Source organism: Euprymna scolopes, chromosome 2, assembly GCF_053919585.1.
Source record: "Euprymna scolopes isolate OS-2025 chromosome 2, ASM5391958v1, whole genome shotgun sequence".
In the NCBI taxonomy this organism is placed as follows: Eukaryota; Metazoa; Mollusca; class Cephalopoda; order Sepiida; family Sepiolidae; genus Euprymna; species Euprymna scolopes.
Window position 1 is genome coordinate 32381482 of NC_136483.1, and position 25485 is coordinate 32406966.

The following is a 25485-nucleotide window of genomic DNA, read 5'->3' on the forward strand; positions in this document are numbered from 1 at the left end:
CCTCGTTATGTGGCAAATTACAGCTCTGAACTAATTGTGGTTTCTGTTTTACAGGTGTTTGAACTGAGTCAGGTGTGAAATGGAGCCTGTTGAATGTCGAGCAGTGATCCGGTTTTTATATTTGAAAGGACGCACACCACAGGAAACTTTTGATAAAATGAAAGAAACCCATGGTGATAATGCCCTATCATATGACCTTGTAAAATGCTGGCATCGTGAATTCAAACATGGCCTGAAGTCTGTGAAAACAGCTCCCAGACCTGGTCGCCCCCCCTTCTGCCATTGAGGAGGCATCTGTCCGTCAAGTTGAGGCTGCCATTTTGGAAGATCGGCGCATTACTATTCGCCAAATAGCCCAAGATGTCAAGATTAGTACAGGGTCTGTGGAAACTATCTTTCATGACCATTTGCATATGCATAAGGTGTCTGCCAGATGGATTCCCAGGTTGCTCGCACCATTCCAGAAGCGAGAACATGTCGAGTGCTCGAGGATTAATTTGGAGATGTGCCAAGAAGATGAGTCAAAGTTTTTCAAAAGACTGATTGCACAGGATGAAACCTCGGTCTATCACTATGATCCAGAGACCAAAGCTCAGTCAATGCAGTGGAAGCACTTGGACTCACCACCTCCAAAGAAGGCAAGGGTGCAGTCCTCCGCTGGCAAGGTCATGCTCACAGTCTTCTTGGACCAGGACGGAGTAGTGATGTCAGATTTACTACAATTACAGGAGCCTATTATGCTTCACTTTTGAGGAAATTTAGGGAAGCTATCAAAACCAAGAGGCGAGGCAAGTTCAGCAAAGGTACCCTCCTCCTGCAGGACAACGCTCCGGTCCACAACTCGTATGTCGCCAGATCAGAAGCACGGGCGTTTGGTTATGAAATTCTGCCCAATCCTCCCTACTCTCCTGACCTTGCCCCCTCTGACTTTCACCTCTTCCCAGCCATGAAGTTGTTTTTTAAAGGAAAGCGGTGATGATGCAGCCTTGATTTCTGAAGTCATGTTCTGGTTGGAGGACCAACCTGAGGTGTTCTACAAAAACGGTCTCCAGAGCTGCATCAAACGATGGGAGAAATGCATAACTCTGGGTGGTTCCTATGTAGAGAAAGACTAATAACTGTGCCAAGTTTCGTTGCTCTACTGCTATGGGAAGTGGGTCAGGGGCATTACTTATTGCACGCCCCTCGTATATAGCCACAGCAGATATTGCAGTGTACCAAAATAGATGCAGAATGCCATTGTTGTACTAGACAAAAGTTGGCAATCATAATGCATTAGCTTGCGTGAAACACTGCAAAAATAATAGTTTAAAAGTGAGACGAAATATCAACCAGTATTTTCTAAATGACCAAATAGAAAAAAATGCGTGATTAATTATAAACTGGCATTTTATTCGGCTGCAATTGTAGGAAAAACCATTACCTTACATCAGGAATTGGTAACCCATTCGACCCCGCGGGCCAGATGAAGGTCATTAACGAGAAAATGAAGAAAATTACCACATCAATCTAATTATTTAAAACCATAATGAAAATGAAGTTTGAAAAGTCAGAAAAACAAAAGAAAATTTAAAATTAAAAAAAATATACCTAACAAAAATTAGTTTTCTTCAAGAAACGTCAAAGTATTTTAAAGTGAAAAAAAAATTAACCGAAGGATGAAATTATGACATTTATGTTTGAAAGTGTTATTGAAAATTGTACCACAAACGAACCACGAACACACAAACAAAAACGGAACACACATACACATACATACGAGTACAAATACTTGCAAACATATGAACTAACATACATAAACATACAGTAACATCCACACATTCATAGGGCAATGAAATAGAAAGCTGACTGAGACAACATCGTTCCTTTGAAGCTGTCCCCGCCGGTAAGTCGATTAAATTGATTCTCAGTTTGTGTTTTATATTTATCTTTCAGATTTTACGCAAAGATGGAGGTGAATGGGTGTCAATCTTGTTTTTGCGGTCATAATATTCTAATTCGATTGGATGGATCAGAAGAATATAGCAGCTGGCCTTTGATTGAATCCGAAAGTCTCATCTTTCATGTTAAAAAAAAGTAATTGATAGTGGGCTCCGCGGGCCAGATCCGGCCCACAGGCCGTAGTTTGCCAACCCTTGTTTACACCAATGCCAGTACTAAATGTTGCAGAATATAATAATGAATACATAAATACGAAATCTGCATTAATCAAAATATCATATTTAAGCGCATTTTACGACCGGGCGGCCTGTTAATATATATATATATATATATATATATATATATATATATATATATATATATATATATATATATATATATTATTTGAGCTGCAATACACATATTTGTGCATTTGCGTGTAACGCTGGTAATGTATGTTACTATGTAATAAAACAAGTGTAACCCATCCGTTCCGAAATCTAATCCATCTATATATCTATAAAAGTGAAAGTGTCTGTGTGTGTCTGTGTGTGTATATTTCCTTACGCAATAACTTTTTAAGCCTACAGACTCGAAATTTGATATACATGGTACTGAGATTTGGGAAAATCTTTGGGATCGGTTTTCAGCCAGAATTTTGCGATTAAGGGGTCAAAGTTCAAGGAATTGACCTTTGAGAACTCTACCAAACTCCTACAATTTTTGGTCTAAACACTTGAAATTTTAGATATAGATTCCGTGGACATGGATCAATAACTTGATCTGAGCCCTAAACGATAAATTTTAAGGGGTCATAATAGGGGTCAAAGTTTAAAAAATTGTCCTTTTTTTGTTTTTGCTAAGCATACACCTCAAAACACCCGGGCAACGCCGGGCACCCATGCTAGTATATCTATAAAAGTGAACGTGTCTGTGTGTCTGTGTGTCTGTATGTGTGTGTGTGTCTGTATGTGTACATTTCCCTACGCAATAATTCTATCAATTTTTAGTCTACAGACTTGAAATTTGATACACAGGGTACTGAGATTTGGGAAAATCTTTGGGACCGGTTTTGGTCAGAAATGTGGCTGCTAAGGGGTCAAAGTTCAACGATTTGATCTTTGAGAAGTCTACGAAACTCCGACAATTTCGGGTCTAATCACTTGAAATTTTAAATATAGGTTCCTTGGACATGGATCTAACTTAATAACTTGATTTGAGCCCCAAACAATAAATGTTAAGGGGTCATAATAGGGGTCAAAGTTAAAAAAGCTTGACCTCTGCGGTCTCTACCAAATTACTCAGACAATTTCTGGTCTAAACATTTGACATAAAGGGTATTCAAAGATAGGGCAAGCATTTTAATCGGTTTGGGTCGAAAATTTTTAGTTACCAATATATAAATGTATGTATGTATGTTTACATGTGCCTAAAATTTTTGACAGAGGCAACGGATTTTATCAAGATCAGTATTGTTTTAAAGTTCGACCTTTCAGACGACAAATATCGAAAAATTGACTAAAAACATTAATATCTTCACCTTCAACTGGGCACTTATCTACACGAGGAAGGGGGTCGTTTTTTTCGCCGATATTTTTTTAAGTTATCCTCTCCTTTCGATTGTCTAGGCTTAATTTTAAAAAAATGTCACTTCTGGTTTAGCGGTGGTCGTAACAGCATAGACGTCAAGTTTCCCCCCCCCCCGTTCTTTTCCTCCTTCGCGGTACGGGTTCGAGCCTGTCTTCCTACTACCACTTTTTTTTTTTTTTTGCTCAACAGACACATCCAAACATCCGGGCAACGCCGGACTGAAATGCTAGTAAATAATAATATTAAAATATAGTTTTGAGATGTATGCATAAAAAGCTTAGATGTAGAGATATGTAAAAAAAAAAAATTAATTATATATTTGATACTCCTATCTTTTGTCGCGACTATCACTTACAATAGATTGAGCCAACCCAACTGAAATGAGAATACATAGTCGATCGATTGCGATGTTATCACGTCAAATAGCGACATCACTGAGATATGAATTAATGCATTTCAATGGACGCGTAAAACTTTTAAGATCATAAACCTCCCTAAATGACATTAACCAGGAGTGATGGTTGTACGAGGGGTGTTCAAAAAGTAGTGCCTTCTATTTTTGATTCCGCCCGAATAAATCAGAGGGTATTGCAAATTATATTGTTATGATGACTGAATTTATCCATTCATTACCAGAAAATTTAATCTGTTTTTTTTACAGATATTGACGGTGCGAGACTCCAATAAATAAACGCCTGACACAAGCGTACGTTAGAAGTAGAGAGGCATCATAGAATTCCTGGCAAAAGTCCGTTGAGAATGTTGGTGATTATGCAGAAAAATATATTCTGGAACACAAAAGATCACTTGTTTTAATGGTATCACTCATATCCTCGTAGTTTTCTTCTTTTTTTTTGTAACTTCGTGAGTCAAAAGAATTAGGGGCTTCACTTTTAAAACGACTCTCGTCTGGCAAATCGCGCTCCGGATGCCCATGCACAAACATCGCTCATCGTTGGCAAAAGTGCATTGAGAATGACGGTTACTATGTAGAAAATAAAATTCTAAAGTATAAAAGGCAACGTTTTAATGATACAACTCGCGCCTTCGTAGCTCTTCAACATTTAAGTTAAAAAATAGGATATCTACTTTTGTACGTACCCTCCTATTTCCAATTCGTTCAATAATAAATAAAATAATACTTCTTTGTTTAAAAATAATTTTAAATTCGTTTAAAAGTTATCAGTAAAAGAAACACTTCCTACTAATTTTAATAAACATGCGAGTCAAAGAATACGTGCGTTTTTGTGTCATTTATCGGAAAACCCAAATCATTCGAACACTGTCCCAATGATAATAGACACCAACGTCGATTGTTGGGTGGATCACTAATGTAATATTACTATTTGAACATTTGATATAATGAGACAAATCATATTGGATTGGGCAAATAATTCGTTTTGCACAATCAGTAATATAGACAGCAATAACAGCAAATCGAGTTAGTTCAATGAGTTGTTTTTAAGTTCAGTAATAGGAGTAACAATTTACTAATTGGGAGCATTATATTCTCGGATTTAATGACATCCTATTATTTCATACCAACCCTCCTATTGGTCCATGTATGACCTTCAAATTCACAGTCAAAGTTTACCTTTTTTAGATAAGTTGATTCTACAAGTCTTGACGCCCTATCTGTCCCGTTAGCTCTAAACAGATAACAGTAATACTCCGTTTATGGAGACCATGAGAGAGAGCTTGTTTTATTTTATTTTCTGTCAGTTTTCCTTCTCTTAGATGAACTACCTTTTCCACTACTAAGAAGCTCCATCTACCCCATATATATATATATATATATATATATATATATATATATATATATATATATATATATGTGTGTGTGTGTGTGTGTGTGTGTGTGTGTGTGTGTGTGTGTGTGCATAAACAAACTAATAAAATGCTTTCTTTTATTTTTTTTCTCACTATAGTTTATTTCTTTACTGTCCAGCAATTATTGAGGTGTAAGTGCGCAGGCGCGAGTTCATTAGCCATGCGCATTAAAAAATGTTTGTTCACAAAGATATAGGTCGGTGGCATTATGTAAGTTTTCTCAGAAGTCGAGATACGAATACAACGTTTGTATTGTTGTCTTAAGCATTGTTATTCTTTTTTCCTCATGTACGCAGCCCGCGCGCTGTTTGTTAGCAAAAGATCACTATCTACACAATCAAACCATATGGTACAATCGCTAAAAATTTCGGTAATGAACCTGGAGATCGGAGTTCAATCTTCGTTCGAGTTGTACTAAATAATGTTACTTGATACCCGTGACTTACCGTTCAACGGTATAAAGTGAGGATCAACGATGTAAAGTGCAGAAATTCAGAGAAAAATATGTCGCTCTCTCCTTACGTCTCATCCTCTAGCAACTGACAAATCCAACTCCAGATCATTTCCAACACGATATAATAAAACTAAACAAACAAAATTCTATCTACACTGAGACTTAAGGTAATGTTGAATAGCACTCTATCAAGCATACATATTAACTATAATATACTCAACGTGAAAATAATATTACTGCTAAGTAATATGCAACACGTTGCCATTCACGTTTAACGCTATTTTCTTCTTATTGGATCCGTTGTAACTTAAATAGTTTTCCACAAAGGGACATGGCTGAGTGGTCATAGCACGTCGTCGCCACTCGTGACTAGATATTCAAATTGCATCAGTTTCCTTGGCATTCCCGAACAAAAGATATTCTCATTCACACATTTGTATAATAGGGAAATATAGCCAGCCATTATTGGGGTCAAACATTTAAAATATTCGCACAACAAACAACTGTGTTCGTCGTAGACGTGCGTGTATAAATCTTTCTTCTCTTTTTATTAATATATTTTACTTCAGTAAGTTTGAAGAGATCAACAAGCTTTCTTCTGAGGCTAACAATTGCTTCTGCTATGCGTTAAATTTTATTACTATATTTTCACCCTAAACAAAGAACAGTGCCAGTTTGATGTAGGGAGTTACCATCTGGGGCATAATTTGCATGGGTATGTAGGCAGTTGAGCAGCAAGATGTCTGTTTACATTACACTTGAACTTCTGAGAAGCAGGAACCCGGAAAAGAATTCCAAATTCTAGCAGTTCGAGGGAAGAAACTATTTGAATAGAAGGCTTTCTGGCATCTAGGGATCTCTATTGTACAGGAATGGGATTTTGCTGGTCGTCGGGTTTGTCGAGGGTATTTACGTCGAAGAGGTACAAGGGCTTGTAGTTCGTTGGAGCATATATCATTCAACTAAACCCTGTGTATCGCTTTATTGTAGGTCAAGTGAAATTGTCTCTATGTATGTGTCTGTGTGTGAGAAGTGAAATTTGGTACACTGGAAGAGCATAACAAGGTGCCTTATTCCCCTGATTTTTGTGGAATTTGAACAAATATTTAAGTTAGCGACTCTCTTTTGAACCCAAGTAGTAGCAGATGCGCCAGCCCAAATGTGGCAACAATAATCCACACATAGTACAGGATACTCTCAGGTGTATGTAACTTTCTAGCATGGTAGAGATACCCCACCTTCTTTGCAGCAGCCTGGACAATGCCCTCAATTTATCTGTTCCTACTCATGTTTCATGTGAACATTAAGTCGAAGAGTTTGAACGAAGTACTTTCATCTATGGGCATCTTGACAACAGATAATGTCCCTTTAAGGGCTGCTATTTGTACTTTGCTGCAGCTCAATCTTCCAGGAATAATGTTTTAAATATTTTTTTCATCAGACCAGTTGTCCTTATGAAAATCGGTATAATGTCTGGTTTTCAGGGGGGGGGGGCATTTTCAAATAATTCTTCCGGTCCTGGTATTTCGTTATTTTTTCACGTGTGGCTCTATTTAGGCCATAGTCTTTTGGGACAGTTGCATCAACGATGAGAGCAATCCTTTCAGGTTTGTTCTAGATAACAATGTCTGGTTGGTTGGATGGTCTTGTCTTTCATGTATATTTCCCTACCTGTGTACCTTTGTCGTAGAACACTGCCATATTTTCGTCTGTTGTTTTGGATGAAGATTCATGTACGCTGGGGTTTGGAGACTTTTCGAGTTGTGTCTCTCCGCAGATCTTCCGATGGAAGTATCCGCATACTTTATTGTGGTCCGCTATGTAATAGTCATCTGCTAAAACAATCTTGCATATAGATATTAGGTGATTTGGAATTTCCATGGTTGAATGACAGATCCTGCACTGGACATTTTTGTAGATCAATTTATGTGTGTGTACGTGCATGGGTTTAATAGTTTTTATGTGAGTTAGTTAATTACGTCATCTATTGAATGTTTATGTACATTCTTAGTGATAACAATACAACCAGCCAACAATATAAAACTGAACATATCAAGGAGGGGAAAATCTGCCTTTTCCTGATAGAGACGCTTTCATTAACCTCTTTCATGAAACAAGTGATATACTGTAATTAGAGTACGTTGGTTGAAATAGTAAAAACCACGTATGAAAATCATACAATTACGTAGTTAGGCAAGGTTATATTAACCAATAACACTGTTCGTTTCTCTGGATCTACTTATGTAACGTTGTCTGGGAACCAGCACACGTTTTGTTTAGTTGCAAAGTAGACTAAGACAAAGAATAAGAAAAGTTTTCAGCTCGTTTTTTGCTTTGTAACATTATTTATTTCCTCATTGTTACAATCGTGACGTCACCCAGGTGACTTAGAACGTTCTCTACGCCTCTCATGAGATCTCGAACGTTATCTCGACCGTGCTTCACATCTCTAACGTTCTCTTTCTTTTTTCATAGCCTTTTCCCCCACCGGTGACGCCATTTCACATGAATTTGTATACACGCATCCGCGCTATGTTACACTTTTTAAAATAAATACTAAACCATTACTCTTCTTCTTTGCATGTCTCTGAAGCAGGCAGTATTTTACATTATTGCTGTATTCTAAAAGATCCTTCAAGCTGTACTGGTTGGGTAGTAAAAAGCAGACAAGCCAATATTGCATAATATGGTCCTCCTGTCTACATTCAAAGTCGATTTTGTAGCCCTATCTCGTCATAGAACTTTTAATCATCCCATTTCTATTCTCAGGTGGTAGATTGTTTTCCACTGAAGTAATTAACACGCAATATGGTTTCTGCTCTGCTAGATCTACAGCAGATGTGCTAACGGTTATATCTTATAGGATTAGTGAATCTCTCGACAAAGGCTTCATTTCTAGGGCAATTGCTCTTGACATATCAAAGGCTTTCGATAAGGTATGACATAAGGTCTACTTCACAAGATTTCCAGCTACGGTATAACTGAAAATGTTTTCTCAATCATTAAATCATTTCTCTCTGATAGGCTTATAAGAATATTGGTTGATGGGCAGAAATCAGAGGCCCACAGTATTAATGCTGGAGTCCCTCAGGGATCCATCCTGGGCCCAACTCTCTTCCTGATCTACATCAATGACCTCCCTAAGCACATACTTAAATCAGTCGTTGACATCTATGCTGATGACATGATCATCTATGGCAACACATCAAAGGACGTAAATGACAATGTTCCTCAGATCTCGAGCGCATGGTACAGTAGGGGAAGAGGTGGCTGGTCACCTTTAATGCATCTAAAACCAAGCTCCTATCTTTACACTATAAACGCTCTGATCCCCATCTGGCATCAATAGAAATGGATGGCTCTCGTCTAGGGGAGGCCCCATGTTTTGACAAGCTTCTGGGTTTGACCTTTACTCCTGATCTGAAATGAAACACATACATCAAGTCTGTGGCCAAGGTCGCTGGGAAAATGGTGGGATCCTTCTACCGCTCCAGAAGATATCTCACTACTGATGCAATTCTCTATCTATATAAAAGCCAAGTACGTCCAAAGATGGAGTACTGCTGCCACATCTGGGCAGGAGCTGCTAAAAGCAGCCTATCCTGCCTTGACAGAGTACAAAATGGACTTCATGGCTTAGTGGGGGATGCCCTTTTCTCTTCCCTGCAACCTCTCTCCCACGGAAGGGACGTTGCGAGCCTGTCGTTGTTTTATCGTTATTTCCATGGGAAGTGCTCGTCTGAGCTCCAATCTCTGGTCCCCCCTCGCCAATCTTTCACGAGAAACACCCGTCTAGCTGAAACCACTGTCAATAATTTTCCCCACTCTTTATCTGTGCCTAAATCAAAACGGAGATTTCATGCACAAAGCTTCTTTCTTAGAACTGCATGCCTGTGGAACTCTCTTCAGCTTGCCTGTTTCCGACTTGGATGTCTTCAAGTCCAATGTGAACAAATTCCTGATGAACCGCCTCCTTAAGTAATGACACTTTATCAAATCTCCAATACTATTACTACGATAATATCCCATTGATTACTGTACACACAATAACTCTTATCCCCGAGTGGCTTCTGGGCCTTGATAAGTGGTGATCCCCATGTAAAAAAATAAAATAAAATAAAGAATGCTTCTGAACCTAGAGGTCCAGAAAGAGAGATTCCCATATCACCATATCAGTAGCGGGAAAGGGCATTCTCTAATCTTTTGGTTCACAGTTGTAATCTGGTTTCTTCAGGTGTTGTTAGAGGTTTGATATGACTAAGGAAGCTTTTCATTAACTTCAGTCATTGAACCGCTGATTCAGGTCTGTGAAGAAGCTAGCGTTCATCATTGATAGCTTTTGTGATCTTTACTAAACCAGTTGTCACAAAGGTATATATATATATATATATATATATATATATATATATATATATATATATATATGTCATCAACAGACAGTACTGTTTCGTTGTATCACAACTCATCAGTGCGGCTGGACATACACCTTTTTCCAGCTGTGGATCGAACCTACAAGCTTCGCGTTGACAGTCGACTGCTCTAGCCATCGGACCACGAATCAGTGCCGTAAATATTTCTCCCCAGGTGTATATTAAATCCGCACCCGCTCAATTTCCCACCTTACTCTTAGTCACTCGTTCACTTTGTGAACTGTGTTTCTCTTTGTTTATGTTTCTGCTACCTTTTTCTCAATACACCGTTTCTTATTCCTTATCTAAAACTGCACTAGAAAATTACTTACGCTCGAGAGCATCTTTACCTCTACAAGGCCACCATTCGTCCATGCATGGAATATTGTTGCCACATTTGGGCTGGTGCATCTGCTACTAGTCTCTCACTCTTAGACAGGGTTCAAAAGAGAGTCGCCAACTTAATAGGTCCCACACTGTCAGCTAGGATTCAATTTCTGTCCCATCGACGAAATGTTACATCTCTCTGCCTGTTTTACAATACAATGTTAGGTATTCTGATGAACTACAAGCTCTTGTATCCCCTCGATGTAAATACCCCAAATAAATTCGAATCTAAAGCAAAATCTAACTCATACATAATAGAAACCCTAGACACCAGAAAGCCTTCTACTCTAATAGTTTCTTCTCTAGAACTTCTATGTCCCTGCTTCTCTAACTGTACTGACATGCAGAAGTTCAAGTGTAATGCAAACAGACATCTTGCTGCCCAACTGCCTGCATAGTATCCATGCAAATTATGTCCCAGATAGTAGCTCTCTTCATAAAAGCGGCAGTGTTTTGTTTAAGGTGAAAACTGCAATAAAAACGCATTTATGAGCACCTGACTTATATGAAAAGTATTTAAATATTTATTGCCTATACTTTCTATTGTCACGATCAGTGTATTATTATTAGTCTAGACTTGTGTTCAAGACAGATGGGGAATGATTACAAGTCATTTAGCAAATCACTTGCTCTTTTTTTCGCGCTGTTTTACTCTTCGGTCTTTATTCTATAGGATTGGTTTCTACACTCACTTTTGTGTTCTCTATTTAACTCATTTATAGAAGCCGTATACACCCTTATTGCCACTTTTGGTTTAGTAATGTGTGACTGTGTTTACAAACAAAATAAAAGGACAACTATAGGCTATTAGAACTATCAGGTTATTACAAAAAGTGTTTCCTAGTTTATAGAATAAACATTTTAAACGATTGTAATTTATCACCATGATTAATTTATAATTTTTTCTTTTAGATTTATTAAAGAACTATTCATATTTTGTGAAATATTCTTGACAATGTTGGCTCGAAAATGACTTTCTTTCGCGAACATGATAGCACTCGTTCTCACACAGCACTACTGAACAAATATCTCCTAGAAGAATTTGGTTGGGAAATCCTGCCCCATCCTGCATGTTGTCCTGATCTAGTCCCCTTGGATTATCACTAATTTCGAGGATTAGAAAACCATTTAGATAGTCTTTTTTTAACATCACGAGAGAAACATGTTTTAGAGTCATATTTCACATCAAAACCTAAAGAACGTCTCCAAATAAGTTCGTTGAGAGATGGAATCAAGTTAAAGAGAGCAAAGGTCGTTATTGTTATGAATACAATTTTTTAAATTAGTTCCTCATTTTTAAAATCAAATTTTAAATCTGTAAAAAATTTTGCGCCGTCCTAATATAATTGTCTATTAATATTAAATAAAGATTGTCCCCGTGTTTCTTAACTCTGTTATTGTACAACGAGTTTAAAAAGATTATGACGATATGCAATTTGCTCGTTTCATTTTTTGTTCGTTTCATCCACGTATCTCTATAAGAGGCTTTGTGTAACATTTTACATAAAACCTGAGTTCACACATGCTCGTTTCTGTAAACACTTAGTTTTGCACATGCACGTTCTCGCTCGTGAGCAATCAAGTAATCAAATAAAATAAATAAAATTCATTTGATGCATACGTTGTGCAATGGTGTTTACACGTGCTGGTCTTTCTTTCATGGTCACTTCTTATCGTCGTTCACTCTCGTGAGTATGGACTCTTGGTATCCTCGTTTTAGCTAGACGAACAAACCTTATCGTGCATGAAAACTAAACGGAGACTTGTTGAGTTTTCAAAGGTTTTATTTAGAAAGAGTTTACTCATTGCGGAAGAGACTACATGGCCAATTAACTACATACTTACTTAATTTTCTTAACTTACTCTTAAAGATGGCCAACATACGGACAGAGTCTCGAAGCAAAATTCACTTAGATTATCTGCATCATTTTCACGTCCCGTTCGCTTAACGTCATACGATGCTGCCCAGAAAACTCTCTGTTCTTTCCTCGAACACGTGATGTCATCTCGTTATATTGATTGACATTTGTTTGGTCTAAGAAGTATAATCTTTGACTCCCGTTTCAATCAAGTCACTTGCCGCTGCATATGTAGGGTGTCTCAAAAAAAAAAATGTCGATAAAAAAAAATTAGTAACTTCAATAATTTGTAATATTTTTCTTTTATTCTTTACTGAACATCCAGAGTAACCATACCAAAGTCAGCATGAGTCGTTACACCAATGAGGAGCGGATATTTATGGTACTTTTGGTTGCATTCAAATTTCAAATCCGTCAGATTCTTTCGGGACACCTTGTATTTCCGTTGACTGCCAGATTATCCTGGCACGTAATGATGTGACCCTCGCCAAAATTTAAACTAGCTAACTCAATTGCTACCTACTGGTACAGGGTCCCAATATATAACATTTTTCTGTTTATCTATCTGTCTTGCATGAATTTAAAATGGCATTCATTAACGCTAGATGCGCCCACGTATCTGCTTAAGTAGCTCTGTTCGTCTGCCGGCGCGCATGAGTTTGAACAGTTTTAAAACTAGCAAATCTTGTTTTGAAATGTCAACCTATATTTTCTCGTCGTCATTTGAAAATGATACCTGGTGTAATTAAGACGGTTTTGTCTTATGGTGAACAGGCACAAAACTCATTTATCTTATTCCACACGAACGTGCCCTTATAGGTTGGGAGGACATTCATCATATAATAATGGAGATTTGGTGTCTGTCGTTATCGAAACTTCTTTACATCTATCAAAGTGTTTTTTAATTACAACTATTGTAATAGTTTAATAGTAATACTACTGTTAATATCTACGTATACACTGTTAATGCTGTTGAAAAAAAAACAATCAATGCAATCGCTGTCAAGAGAAATAAACGCTTCTCTTTTCTTCTTATTCGCTCCAAACAAGGCGTTTTGCCATTTAGACATAAGGGGATACTATGCGGCCCCATGTCTACATAGGCACTATGTAGGGAGCTGCGCATAGAGAGGTCTGTTCACATTGCATTTAAATACCTGTATGTTAGTACGGTTAGGGAAGTAAAAAACACGGAAGGAATTCCAAAATTTAGCAGTTCGAAGGAAAAAACTGTTACAGTAGAAGACTTTACGGCATCTATGAACCTGTACTGAATGGGTGGGATTTTGCTGCTCGTCGGGTTAGTCGAGGGTATTTATGTCGAGAGAGAACAAGTACTATGAGTCGTTTACGAATACAGTAGGCTTAAGAAAGTACTTTCTCTTTCAACATGAGATAACTTCGCATATTTCCTAGATGGTAGATTCCTATGTATGTGCAAAATGAATGCCGATGCTCAAAATGCATAAAGATTTTGACCCCTACCTTTATTTAAAAATTCACCAGAAATCATGAAATTAACCAATTTTAATGAATTTTCCAGTATTTATCAAATGATGATCACGGAATATAACGAATACATTATTTCTATTTGAATCTTAGTGGAAATGTATTATTTTATTTAAACAATAAACACCTTTACTAAAGTTATGGTTTTCAGTAGTAAAAAAATGAATGAATTCTTTTTCGTTTTTTTTATGAAAATAAAGCATCGTAAATTGTAACAATAGAAAAGAAAAATTAATTTTTTTCAGGAACATTACGAAAAAGCCCTTAAAATTCGTATTAATGAATTCGATATAACTCGAAGAAAAATTAATTTCTCGAACTACCGATATTATCATTGAATTAAGCATTGTTTATTTAATGTCTTAAGACAAAAATTATAATTGCAATAGATATTTATATATATTTTTTTTTTATTACATATTTCACATAATTTTATATGTGAGATTCTAATATTTTCCTTGCTTGAATGAGTGTGAAACTTTCGGTGTAACATAATTTTTATATAATCTTGAAAAATATATATTTTTTGTAATTTTAAAGCAGGAACATAGAATTATTAAATTAAAAAATGATAAAAATTATACAAGCGTTTACGATAGAAATGTACGGATGCATAACTGAGGAAAAAATAAAGCCAGCACTCCCTACTTCCCTTTAACTACCTGACGTCATTTTCAGAGAGCATTTTGACTGTTTAAAATTTGGGCCTTCCGTAAAATCCATACGATTTTTCGTTTGTTGTGATTCTACGAAGGCAGAATCTCTCGCTTTTGGGGGCTAATTAAGCTATTTTTATTATACAAACAAGACGGTTTTTTTATTTAATTCAATATCTTAGGAATTTACTTTACTAATTGTCTTTGAAATAGAACCAGAAAACTAATATTTATCTTTCAAAGGATTTTACAATGAATTTATTTAACTTCAAAATTTAGCTGAATTTTTCAGTTTCCGAAGTTCGCCATGAAAACATTTTCATTGTAATTCTTTTTCACGTGTACAAATATCTTTTTCCTCTTGGAAGTTACTCTTAGACTTTCAAATACAATCAAAAGTAGTCGGAAACCTACAAGAAAATTATGATAATCCGGCTTTCCAAACTATGTCCCTCTATGTTTCCGCCATGTTTGCCCGTTGCTAAAGATTCCGATACATCTTTCAGAACGCATACCTTTCAATATAGCTTTAAAAGTTATTACTTTTTAATAAATGTTTGATATGCACATATTAAATATGTTTCATATTCATTAACAATCATCATTGTGATTATATGTCACTGCTTTGCCGGTCGCACGATCTGAACCTGAGATGCGAATCACCATTGATTTCTACCCAATACCCTATTTATGTATATTTGTGTAAACAAATAGAGCTTAGGCGTTTGGACAATGTTTGAACAGTGTTAATTCACATACCCATCCTAGCAGCAACCAAATAGGGTAACGGTAAGAAGAGCCGACTGTCGCGTCGGCGGTCGAGTTTCAAACTTGGTTTGATATACTTGCGACTCTAGCCGCACTGATGAGCGGTGATACAGCGAATCAGTACTATCTGTGAATGACTTTATACAGACATATATATACTATATATATACATATATACATAATATATATATACATATATATACACACACACATATATATATATATATATATATATATATAGAGAGAGAGAGAGAGAGAGAGAGACAAATAGACAGACAGAGGAAGAGAGAGCATCTTGTGTGTGCGTGTGTGTGAGTGCAAACACGGATTGATTTCAAGTAATTGTAATATCTAAACCAATTGAAAAAGATTTATAAGTAAGGTTAACATAAAACTCAAAACCTTTATTTTGTTTGCACGTTATTGATTCTCAGGTTTCACAACGAGCAGCTGCCAAACAAATGGATTGGATGCCCTGGACAACATAATCGGGTGCTCTGCAGGCAACCTTTGTAGGCACCTGAGCTAAAGGCATGAGCTCTCATGAGAATTACTAATATATCAAACAAGTACAATAGAGGCACATTCTATTAGATTATGTTTGTGCTTACAGACGATTTGTGTAATACGAAAGTGGGACTAGAGCAATCCTATGAAAACGCCGTACATTTGTATGTATATTTTACCTGTCGATTGTTGAATGGGAGTTTTGTGGTGCATGTGAGTAGGAGTATTTTGGAGATGTTGAGTTCTATTGCTGGAGGGAGAACGGTGTTGTGCTTATGTTGTATATTGGTTTATATTGGAGGAGATGATATATTAAAACGTGTCCTATGTTATCTAGTGGATGTAAAATATTGTTCTTTTAACAGACAGATAATAAACGTATAAATCGTATGTGTGTTGTTTACCCAGGAGGACAAGATACTGACGTGTAAACTGAATCATGTTGTATCAGACTTATCACACGGGATATTTTTACAGTTCATATGTAAGAATAATAATATATGCTTCATACCTTTTTTTCTTGATGAGTTCTTCTGTATCTTCCTGCTGCTCTGTGACGAATATGAAACGATCAGCATCATCCAATTGAGACATCTGTTCTTATTTGTGAAAGCCATAAAACAACTCTTTATATTTTTATAATATAAATTTATTACAGTTGTCTCAAATGGTTTTCACATGATCTGCAATTTGTCTATATTTTCTATTCTTACAGCTCGCTCCCTAGCTGTCTGTCCCCCCTGTCTAGACGTCTGACCGCTCTGATGGTCAATCCTCAACTCTCTAAATCTCTCCAAAATTAACTACATCACATGTTCTCTTACGTCACCTAATTACGTCTCAGAACAACCTAATCCACAACTAGTTATTTGTTCATTCTAAACCCCAAAATAATGTTTATGTATATATTCTATTTTCACATTCCTTTTGCGATTCACACGTCAATCATTTCTTCCCCAATTTAATTGTTTATTCTTCTAATCATAATAACTGACCAGCGACCATCCATCGCTCAAATCAATTAATAAGAATACAATAACAATAATAATAATGTTTTGACCATTGACCCCGCTTTCCACAGTTAACAGATACTACGCTATGATCATAGCCTAAAGGGTCATAACATTACACTCTTTTCCCCCTATTTTCAAAAATGTACGGCATACATTTTTCCTATACGCCCTATTCTCACCTTATTCTTCACAACTGCGAGCCAGGAAAATGTCAGATAATATCTCTGCTATGCATTTTCAATATATTTTCATTCTTTTTTACAATAAATATGCGGCGCAGACATATATTTTCTATGTCTCCCGTCTTAAATAATTTATTCGGCCGGACCTTTTTTCACGGCCCATATGGCATCACTCAGGGATGTGGGTAAAGTAACCTCATGTTCGTTAACAGCGGTCACTCAGCCATCCCATGCCAACTCCAATATTAAGGCGCCTCCAAAATAATTTTGACGACATCTCATCTGACAGATTTCGGACTTCTTTTATACAGGCGTTATTCTCTAAACCTTTAATTCACAATACGGGAACATTTTACTTCTAAAGTTCTTATGTATCAGCGGCATATATTCTATCTTTTTTTTTTATTATTCTTTCTCCTACTTCAGATTCACTACATTGTGGCCACGTCACCACTACACGTCCGCTCTTGTGTTAGAAGTTCTGTTACTCCCAAGATTGGGCATTTTCAATCAGCCGAAGCTCACAAGCGGCCCTGTCTGCAAGCTTAATCTATATGGGTGCATTCTATCGCGCACCCTCGTCGCAGCTACAACAAGCCTTTTAAGCCCATAGGCCTCCCGTCTTTATTGTATGCGAAGAATATGATCTTTCAACCGTAACACCGGTCAGCTTAATCAAGCTACATACAGACGGCGAAGATAGCATTTTTCATAATCGAAAAACCTATTAAAAAATCCCCCTTGCAGGGTCCTGTGAATCTCTTCCAAAAAAAAAAAAAAAAATAGTTAACCGCCTACATAAATTTAATCTTGTCCCCTCTTTAAAATTCTAATTTGACTAGGCCGACCAGTTTATCTTAATCTAATCTTCTGATATTTTTCTTTCTTTTTTTTTAATTAATATTTTGCAGACTCCTGGAAAACAACAATTATACATTATATAATACTATATAAAATCATCAATACACATTTTTCTAACAATGAACATTAACTTCTAAGTAATTACATAAAACAACTTTCTTCAGTCCTTAAAAAAATGTTCAAAAATGCCGTTAAAACTGGAAAAACAATGTTCACGATTTACAGAAACTGTCCATTGCTTCTGACCTGAAAAAAGGCATATTTTTTTTCTTTTTTTTAACCAGTTCAAAACAACCGATGGCCATTTCTCTTATAAACTTTAAGCAACGGTGTAAATATTTCAATCATGATTGACACAATTCAAAACAATTTCATCTATGCGTGCTCCTGTTACATTTTCTTACTCTCTCTCTCTCTCTCTCTCTCTCTCTCTCTCTCATCGGTCCATTGTTTTAAATAGAATTACGTAATTCTTTTTTTCCTTCTAATTTTTACATTAAGTGATATTTTTCTTCTGTTCATAACGAGTTTATTTCTAATACGATAAACATTTTTTTTACCTATTTTCTATATATAAAGTTTGAAATCTGTGTGTCTGTATGTCTTTCTTTTCTTTCTTCGTGAAAAGGTTGTACGCGTGTATTGCTTTTTTCTATTGTTCTTTCTTTTTCTTTTTTTCCAGACATTTTATTGTGTTTTAATGTTTTCTTGTCTTTTTTTTTTACACGAAATCTCCATTCCATTTCAGGACCTGCTTCCACGTTGTATTTTTCATAACCCAGGTTCGATATCGCATCGTCGATGCGAACTGGTCAACGGACACCAAAATCAATATATGTTGTATATTGGTTTATATTGGCGGAGATGATATATTAAAACGTGTCCTGTGTTATCTAGTGGATGTAAGATATTGTTCTTTTAACAGACAGATAATAAACGTATAAATCGTATGTATGTTGTTTAGCTAGGAGGACAAGATATTGACGTGTAAACTGAATCATGTTATATGAGACTTATCACATGGGATATTTTTACAGTTCATATGTAAGAATAATAATATATGGTTCATACCTTTTTTTTTTCTTGATGAGTTCTTCTGTATTTAATTCCCAATTTAATTGTTTATTCTTCTAATCATAATAACTGACCAGCGACCATCCATCGCTCAAATCAATTAACAAGAATACAATAACAATAATAATAATGTTTTGACCATTGACCCCGCTTGCCACAGTTAGCAGATACTACGCTATGATCACAGACTAAAGGGTCATAACATTAAACTTATACACTTGATTTAGTCTGGTTTTTATAGTGTCATATATTTGTACACTAGTGAATATGTTTACAACCTCTTGATTTTAATAGGTTATGAAGTCAATTTTATGTTGTATTTATTCGGTATGTAAGGTTGGATAATGCGATTGTTTTGCTATATGATATACACCTGCAGGGATTCGGGAGATTATATGTCTTAAGAGGTATCCTTTTTTTAAGTTTTATTTTTCTGCACGAACAACTAAAAATCAAATTATTTTAATAATGTTGGATTAAAACTATTGTTCAAAATCCCCTCCCCAAATAAAATAAACGAACTAGAGACAGATAAAATAATTTTTTAATCAACCTTAATATCACATAGACTAAACATTCTTACATTGGGTTTAGAGATGAGATCAGGGGTTTCTTGGGTTCCTTTATTTTATCAGGAAACGCCGGAACATGAGTTTGCTAGTGTATATATTAAAATAAAAGAAAATTTATTTCAATTGTTGAATTCTATTTATTGGTCAACTTAATGAATAATGAAAAATGTGTATAACGTTTATTTTTAATAGAAAAATATAAACCTTACATCGTGTATTTCAACGTTGATGCGTTTAATACTATGAGGATAAATTAGTTTTGGGGGCGTCATGATTCTTCGTTTACCTATTACTATTAAAACACGCTTCAAAAACTCTTTTTAAATAGAATGTTGTAATTGTATAATAGTATTTTAATTAAGGAAAGAAGATATGGGAAGCAATATGACCCAATAAAAAAGATTTAACAATAGGAATCTTTTGTTTTGCCTGTCATGAACTCTCTAATGTTTCATCCAATATATACGATGACATACTGAAAAGTAAGAAACTGGGTGTGATGTGTAAAGTATGGGCGAAAGAGGGATAAAAAGGCTGCATTTATCATCTAAAATTATCTATTGCAAGTATATAACTTTCTGGTAACATTTTCGTATAGTTTTGTTTGCACCCTTTCGTTCAGCTATAAGTACTGAATAATGTATAAAAAGCACATCACTGTACTGGAATAACCTTCTTATTCACCTGATCTTGCTCCTTGTGACTGTTCACCAAGTTTGAAATAAGACACTAAAGAGCGCTGTTTTGAAGGCATCAACGTAACGATAAGGATGTGAGCCATGCTGGAAGTATCCAGCCATGCACAATAGACTGGAAAAGAAAAATTGAAAACGTACTTTGGACTCGTAGCAGTAGGTACCGATCGTAATAGAGTTGTTTCCCGTGTTTTTTTTTCACGTTTTATCACGTTATATAAAAGGTCCACCAAAAATTACAACCCAGCAACGAGAAAAACAGGAACCCAGCAACAAGATTCAAAAGATGACAAGTAATAATTTCTTAAAAAATAACCCCAAAGTATCATCTGAGTTACACAATGAACTTGTGAAAGTGTGGTCAAAATATAAAATGTCATATCATATATATTCTATTAATGTTGGTAGGGTCTCTAATTTTGAGCTGAATTTTCATTTCAAGTTGGGGATCTCAGATAAGATTAACTCTGTCCTTCTTGTCTTCTGATTCGTCTCGATCAAAGTTCTGCACTTCCATCTTCCTCTTGTCGTTCTCCTTAAACAGTGTCCCTCAAATATATTTACTATCAACTGGAAACCCTCGATTTTTAAATGTCTCTCAGTTCACTACCGGAAACTGATCAAAACATCCCGTTCTTCATCAGAATTTCTCCATAACAAACACCCACTGCTCTGTATGGCACAATATGTTCGTTGCTTTCGTTTTGTCGTTTATTTCCTACCTAATCTCTCCTGGTGATCCTTTTTGTGGATAGTGAGGGAAATCTATGGTACCACAATTGAACTACGGACTGTGTTTACTTTGAAGAGGATGGGTGCATTAATTTCGGCTAGTTATGATTTATGTCCATTCAACCTTACTTGAAAAGGTTTTTATTTGAAATGCTTTATTTCCTTATTTAGTATTTGAATCAGTATTTCTTTTTGTGTCGACTCATATGCTTTTTACAAAGTAAAACATTATATCGTAAATTTGGCTCACCCATGAATATATAATGTAGCACGCTAGGAAAGAATTTAGTGTTAGGATCGAATGATTTTTGCTCTCAGTAGATCATCTGGAACGGCGGTCAGTCACGTTACTTGACACGTTGTTCTTTTAAATACTAATAAATCATCATTTATCAAGGCCAAAATCCACTTGAGGATAAGGGCTAGTGGAATTGTCAATTGAATGACGAAAAACATTATGGGAGGGTTGGAAACGATATGCTAACATGATGTAACAGAGTATGGCGGTTCTATGCAAATGCCGAGCCGCGTGCGAAATGACGCCACGGTAAGGAAAAAGAAAAATACTATAAAGTGAACGTGTACGCAGGTTGGATGATGTTTGAGAGAACAGAGGTATGAGAGAAGGAACACGATCACATTTAATTATGCAATAATAAAAACGAAGACAGGCTGAATTTGTCAAAGAAGCAATTAAAAAAAATGAAGAAAAACTATTACAACAACAGCAAAAGAACAAGGAAAGATTTCAGTAACAAAAACAGAAAATAGCAGAGAACTTTTTTACTTGGGGGTCACCACTTATTAAGGCCCAAAGTCCACTCGAGGATAAGGATTAATGCATGTAAGATAATAGTGAAGTAATCGTGAATTATGTAAATTGGATGTAATTTGATTATTTATGAGGACAGCTTAACAGGAACTAGTTTACATTAGATTTAAAGGCTACCATGTTGTATTTAACTGGGAAGCATGCCATTGGAACAGTGCTCCAAAGGCGAGCAGTTCTGGGAAAACATGCTTTGTTCATGGAAATTGCATTTACATTTAGGCACAGATAGGGAGTGGGGAAATCAAATATAATGGTTTAAGCTAGTCGAGTGATTTTGTGAAAATTTGGCAAGGGGATCATAGCTTGGAGTTCAGACGAGCACCTACAATGAAAATAGCTACAGAGCAGAGACAGGTTGGTGAGGCCACTTCTGTTGAAAAGAGGTTGTAGAGAAGAAAAATATACTTACTGGAGCGATAGAGTGACCCAACCATCTTTCCAGCGATCTAAGCAACCGATTCGATGTATGTGTTCCATTTCAGATCAGAAGTGAAGGTCAGTCTCAGAAGCTTGTCAGGACACGGGGTTTCGCCAAGACTAGATACATTCATTTCAATTGGACGTGGTGATGATGAGAGTGCTTATGATGAAAGGAAAAAAGCTTATTTTCGATGCATTAAAATTAACGAACAATCAGTTTCCCCATTACACCACGTTCTCAAGATCAAAAGAGAGAGAATCAGAAAGATCTTTGCCATTTCAAAAACTGTTACCAAAACAGAGTTTCCACTACAAACTTTAACAAATAAAAATCAAGTCACAAAAAATAACCTAGCTTTCTCACCAAGCGCAGTCTGGAACGCTATTAACAATTCCATTTACGCCCCGGGTGAAGACAAGATTTTTGCCTTGTACTCTAGAAGGTATGAGGACATGTACAACATTGATTGTGTCAATTGCACGAACTCTAAAAATGTTCGTTTATTGCTTCGAAAACTAGGTGCACGGAACACAAGTAATTCACGAATTACATCTTACCACGAAAGTTGTGTTACTTAACCTTTTCTGAAACTGTAAACATTTTAATAGAACTATTCAGCCTTAAAACGGTGTTATTTCATAAAAAGTGGAAATGCCTGAATTTAACCAAGAAATATGATGAATATGATTTAACATTTCCATCAATAGTAAACAAACATTGCGCCAATTTTAAACTAGCTGGGCTGAGTGCTGACAAGAATTGGTATCGGCAAAAGACTCTGAAATTTTACCCAGTTTTAATAAAATTAGAAAGCGAACCAAACCTGACGCTACAAAAATTGTCGGAAGACTGTTAGCGAGTGATTAGTATTAAAACGATTCAAAGGACATTAAGTATTCTACTTAATAAAAGTCCAACAGACGTGTTTAAGGTAAAGTATGGTGATAGATTCCCCTCTCACGAACTAAAAATGAGTACAATTAGGTAATCTGTTTTTGTAATCAACTCGGTAGATAAATAAACATTTATGGACGAGAAAAAAAAAGCTAGCATTTAATACAACAGAAATACATAAATTAAATACTGAAATAAAATGTAGTTATTAATATTTGAATCTAAAAATAAAAAGTGCGAATTAGTATAGAAATCATTTATCTCACAAACACTTCCGTCTTCAAACTGCAAACTCGTGAAGAATTTAACTTTTAATAGCGTTCAGAAGATTTTTTTTTTAAATTAACCGTTAAAAGAAAAGCGTGATTTTATTATTTTTATTCTATCGATCCGGTAAATATCTCACTGCTGATGCTATTCTCTATCTATATAAGAGCCAGGTACGTCCAAGGATGGAGTACTGTTGCCACATCTGGGCAGGAGCTGCTAGAAAGGACTTGTCCTGCCTTGATAGAGTTCAAAATAGACTTCGTTGCCTCGTAGGAGATGTCCTTTTCTCCTCCTTGCAACCTCTATCTCATAGAAGAGATGTTGCGAGTTTGTCTCTGATGTATCGATATTTTCATGGAAAGTGTTCGACTGAGCTTCAATCTATGGTCCCCCCTCGCCAAACTTTCACAAGAAACACTCGTCTAGCTGTAAACACTATCAATATTTCCCCCCACTCTTTATCTGTGCCTAAACCTAAACGTAGATTCCATGAACAAAGCTTCTTTCTTAGAACTGCACGCCTGTGGAATTGTCTTCCGTTTTCCTGCTTTCCGGCTGACTACAATATGGTTGTGTTCAAGTCTAAAGTAAATAAGTTCTTGATGAGCCGTTCTATATAAGTTATCAAATTTACCAAATTTTCATTACTAATGATTACTATATTGTCCAATTTCTACTGTACACTCTTTAACCCTTATCCTTGAGTGGCCTCTGGGCCTTGATAATGTGGTGATGCCTATGTAAAAAAAAAAGGACATTCAAGAATCCGGCGTCACATAAGTAAGAAAGATACCTAAAAAGTTAAAACCCTGTTCTCCGGAGCAAATAAAAAAGAAAGGGCATTATTTCCTCTGCACACAGAAGAGACAATTCACTGAAAGTCACGATCAAGTTTGTGTTATCGGTGCGGTTCCCTGCATTGTGATAAAGATTGTCCATACTACGCAAATACTTGTTTGACTTGTAACAGAATTAAGCATAAAAGTTCCTTTTTAGTGCAGAGAACAAGATTAAAAGTGTATGGACATAAAAACGGATAGACCGTGAAGCATACCATTTGGGACAAACATTACATTTGAAAAATCACAAATGGTTTATAATCACAGCATGGAAACTCGTATTTAAAAAAGCAGTACTAATTTAAAGAGGTAAATCGTTCTACAGTGGTCTGTCTTCTTTTAACTATATATATCACCCACACTGTTTAGCTGTATTACAGCACTTCAGTGTGACAAGACTAGAACCCGTCACTACATCTAGTTCATAGTCGTCAGTTCTACTCACTGGATCGGTGCTCATGAATGATATCTTCACATGTTTTTTTATAAAAATTAGTGACTACTTTTAAAGTGTTCCATTTAACTCTGCATTATATTTTCCGACAAAGGGAAAGGTTTTATATCAAATAAAGTTGATCTTTATTTTTAAAAAGCTGTTTTCTCATAACCAAAAATATCTGAAAATTACTTCATGCTAAGATTATATTCACTTCACTGTAGATTAAATGTGGCCTATATTGCAAGAAGGCGAATTTTGATTGATGCATGCAGCTATGTATTACTATCGATTTTTTATTTAAGTGATTTCTGTAAGATGTTATAGCATGGTATGATTCCAGAATACATGCTTTGCACTTCTTGAATTTCTTAGCCTCACTAACCATTTCAAGTTGAATGTTTTCTTTCTAACTTCAAGTTTCTCTAATAGTTAGCTAATGATGTCTAGATATCTTTAATATCCTCTGACTACCTTTTTCTGAATGAGATTGTTGAGTGCTATACCTGGTTTCTCCTATAGTAGAAACGAATAGAAAAATGTAATATATATATATATATATATATATATATATATATATATATATGAGCAAACAGTTAATAAAATATGTTAAAAAACACTTTGAAATGAGTTAAAAACATATTTAATCTGAAAAGGAAACACTAGATAAATGGATAGTCCTTAATCCGCGGAGTTTCGAAGAAATACTCTCCTTCTCATCAGAGGGTAGGAATTAGCAAAATGCGGGATCGGATTTTACATGCAGAAGTATTTG

General features: G+C 35.8%; 1 protein-coding gene across 3 annotated transcripts in view; it reads left to right on the forward strand.

Moving 5' to 3' along the window:
* The window catches only part of LOC145290568 (zinc finger BED domain-containing protein 5-like), a 60684-nt gene that overhangs the window by 24608 nt on the left and 10591 nt on the right, over positions 1 to 25485 (forward strand). Inside the window, exon 1 of one of the 3 annotated variants that reach the window (XM_080136496.1) lies at positions 12771 to 12831. The exons of 1 other annotated variant lie outside the window; for it this stretch is intronic. In XM_080136496.1, the coding sequence (XP_079992622.1) occupies positions 12796 to 12831 (36 nt within the window). In that variant the 5' untranslated portion in view covers positions 12771 to 12795. Of the gene's footprint in view, positions 1 to 12770; positions 12832 to 18441; positions 18848 to 25485 lie in introns of those variants that run through there. One more of the 3 variants, XR_013869324.1, reaches the window with a different exon arrangement.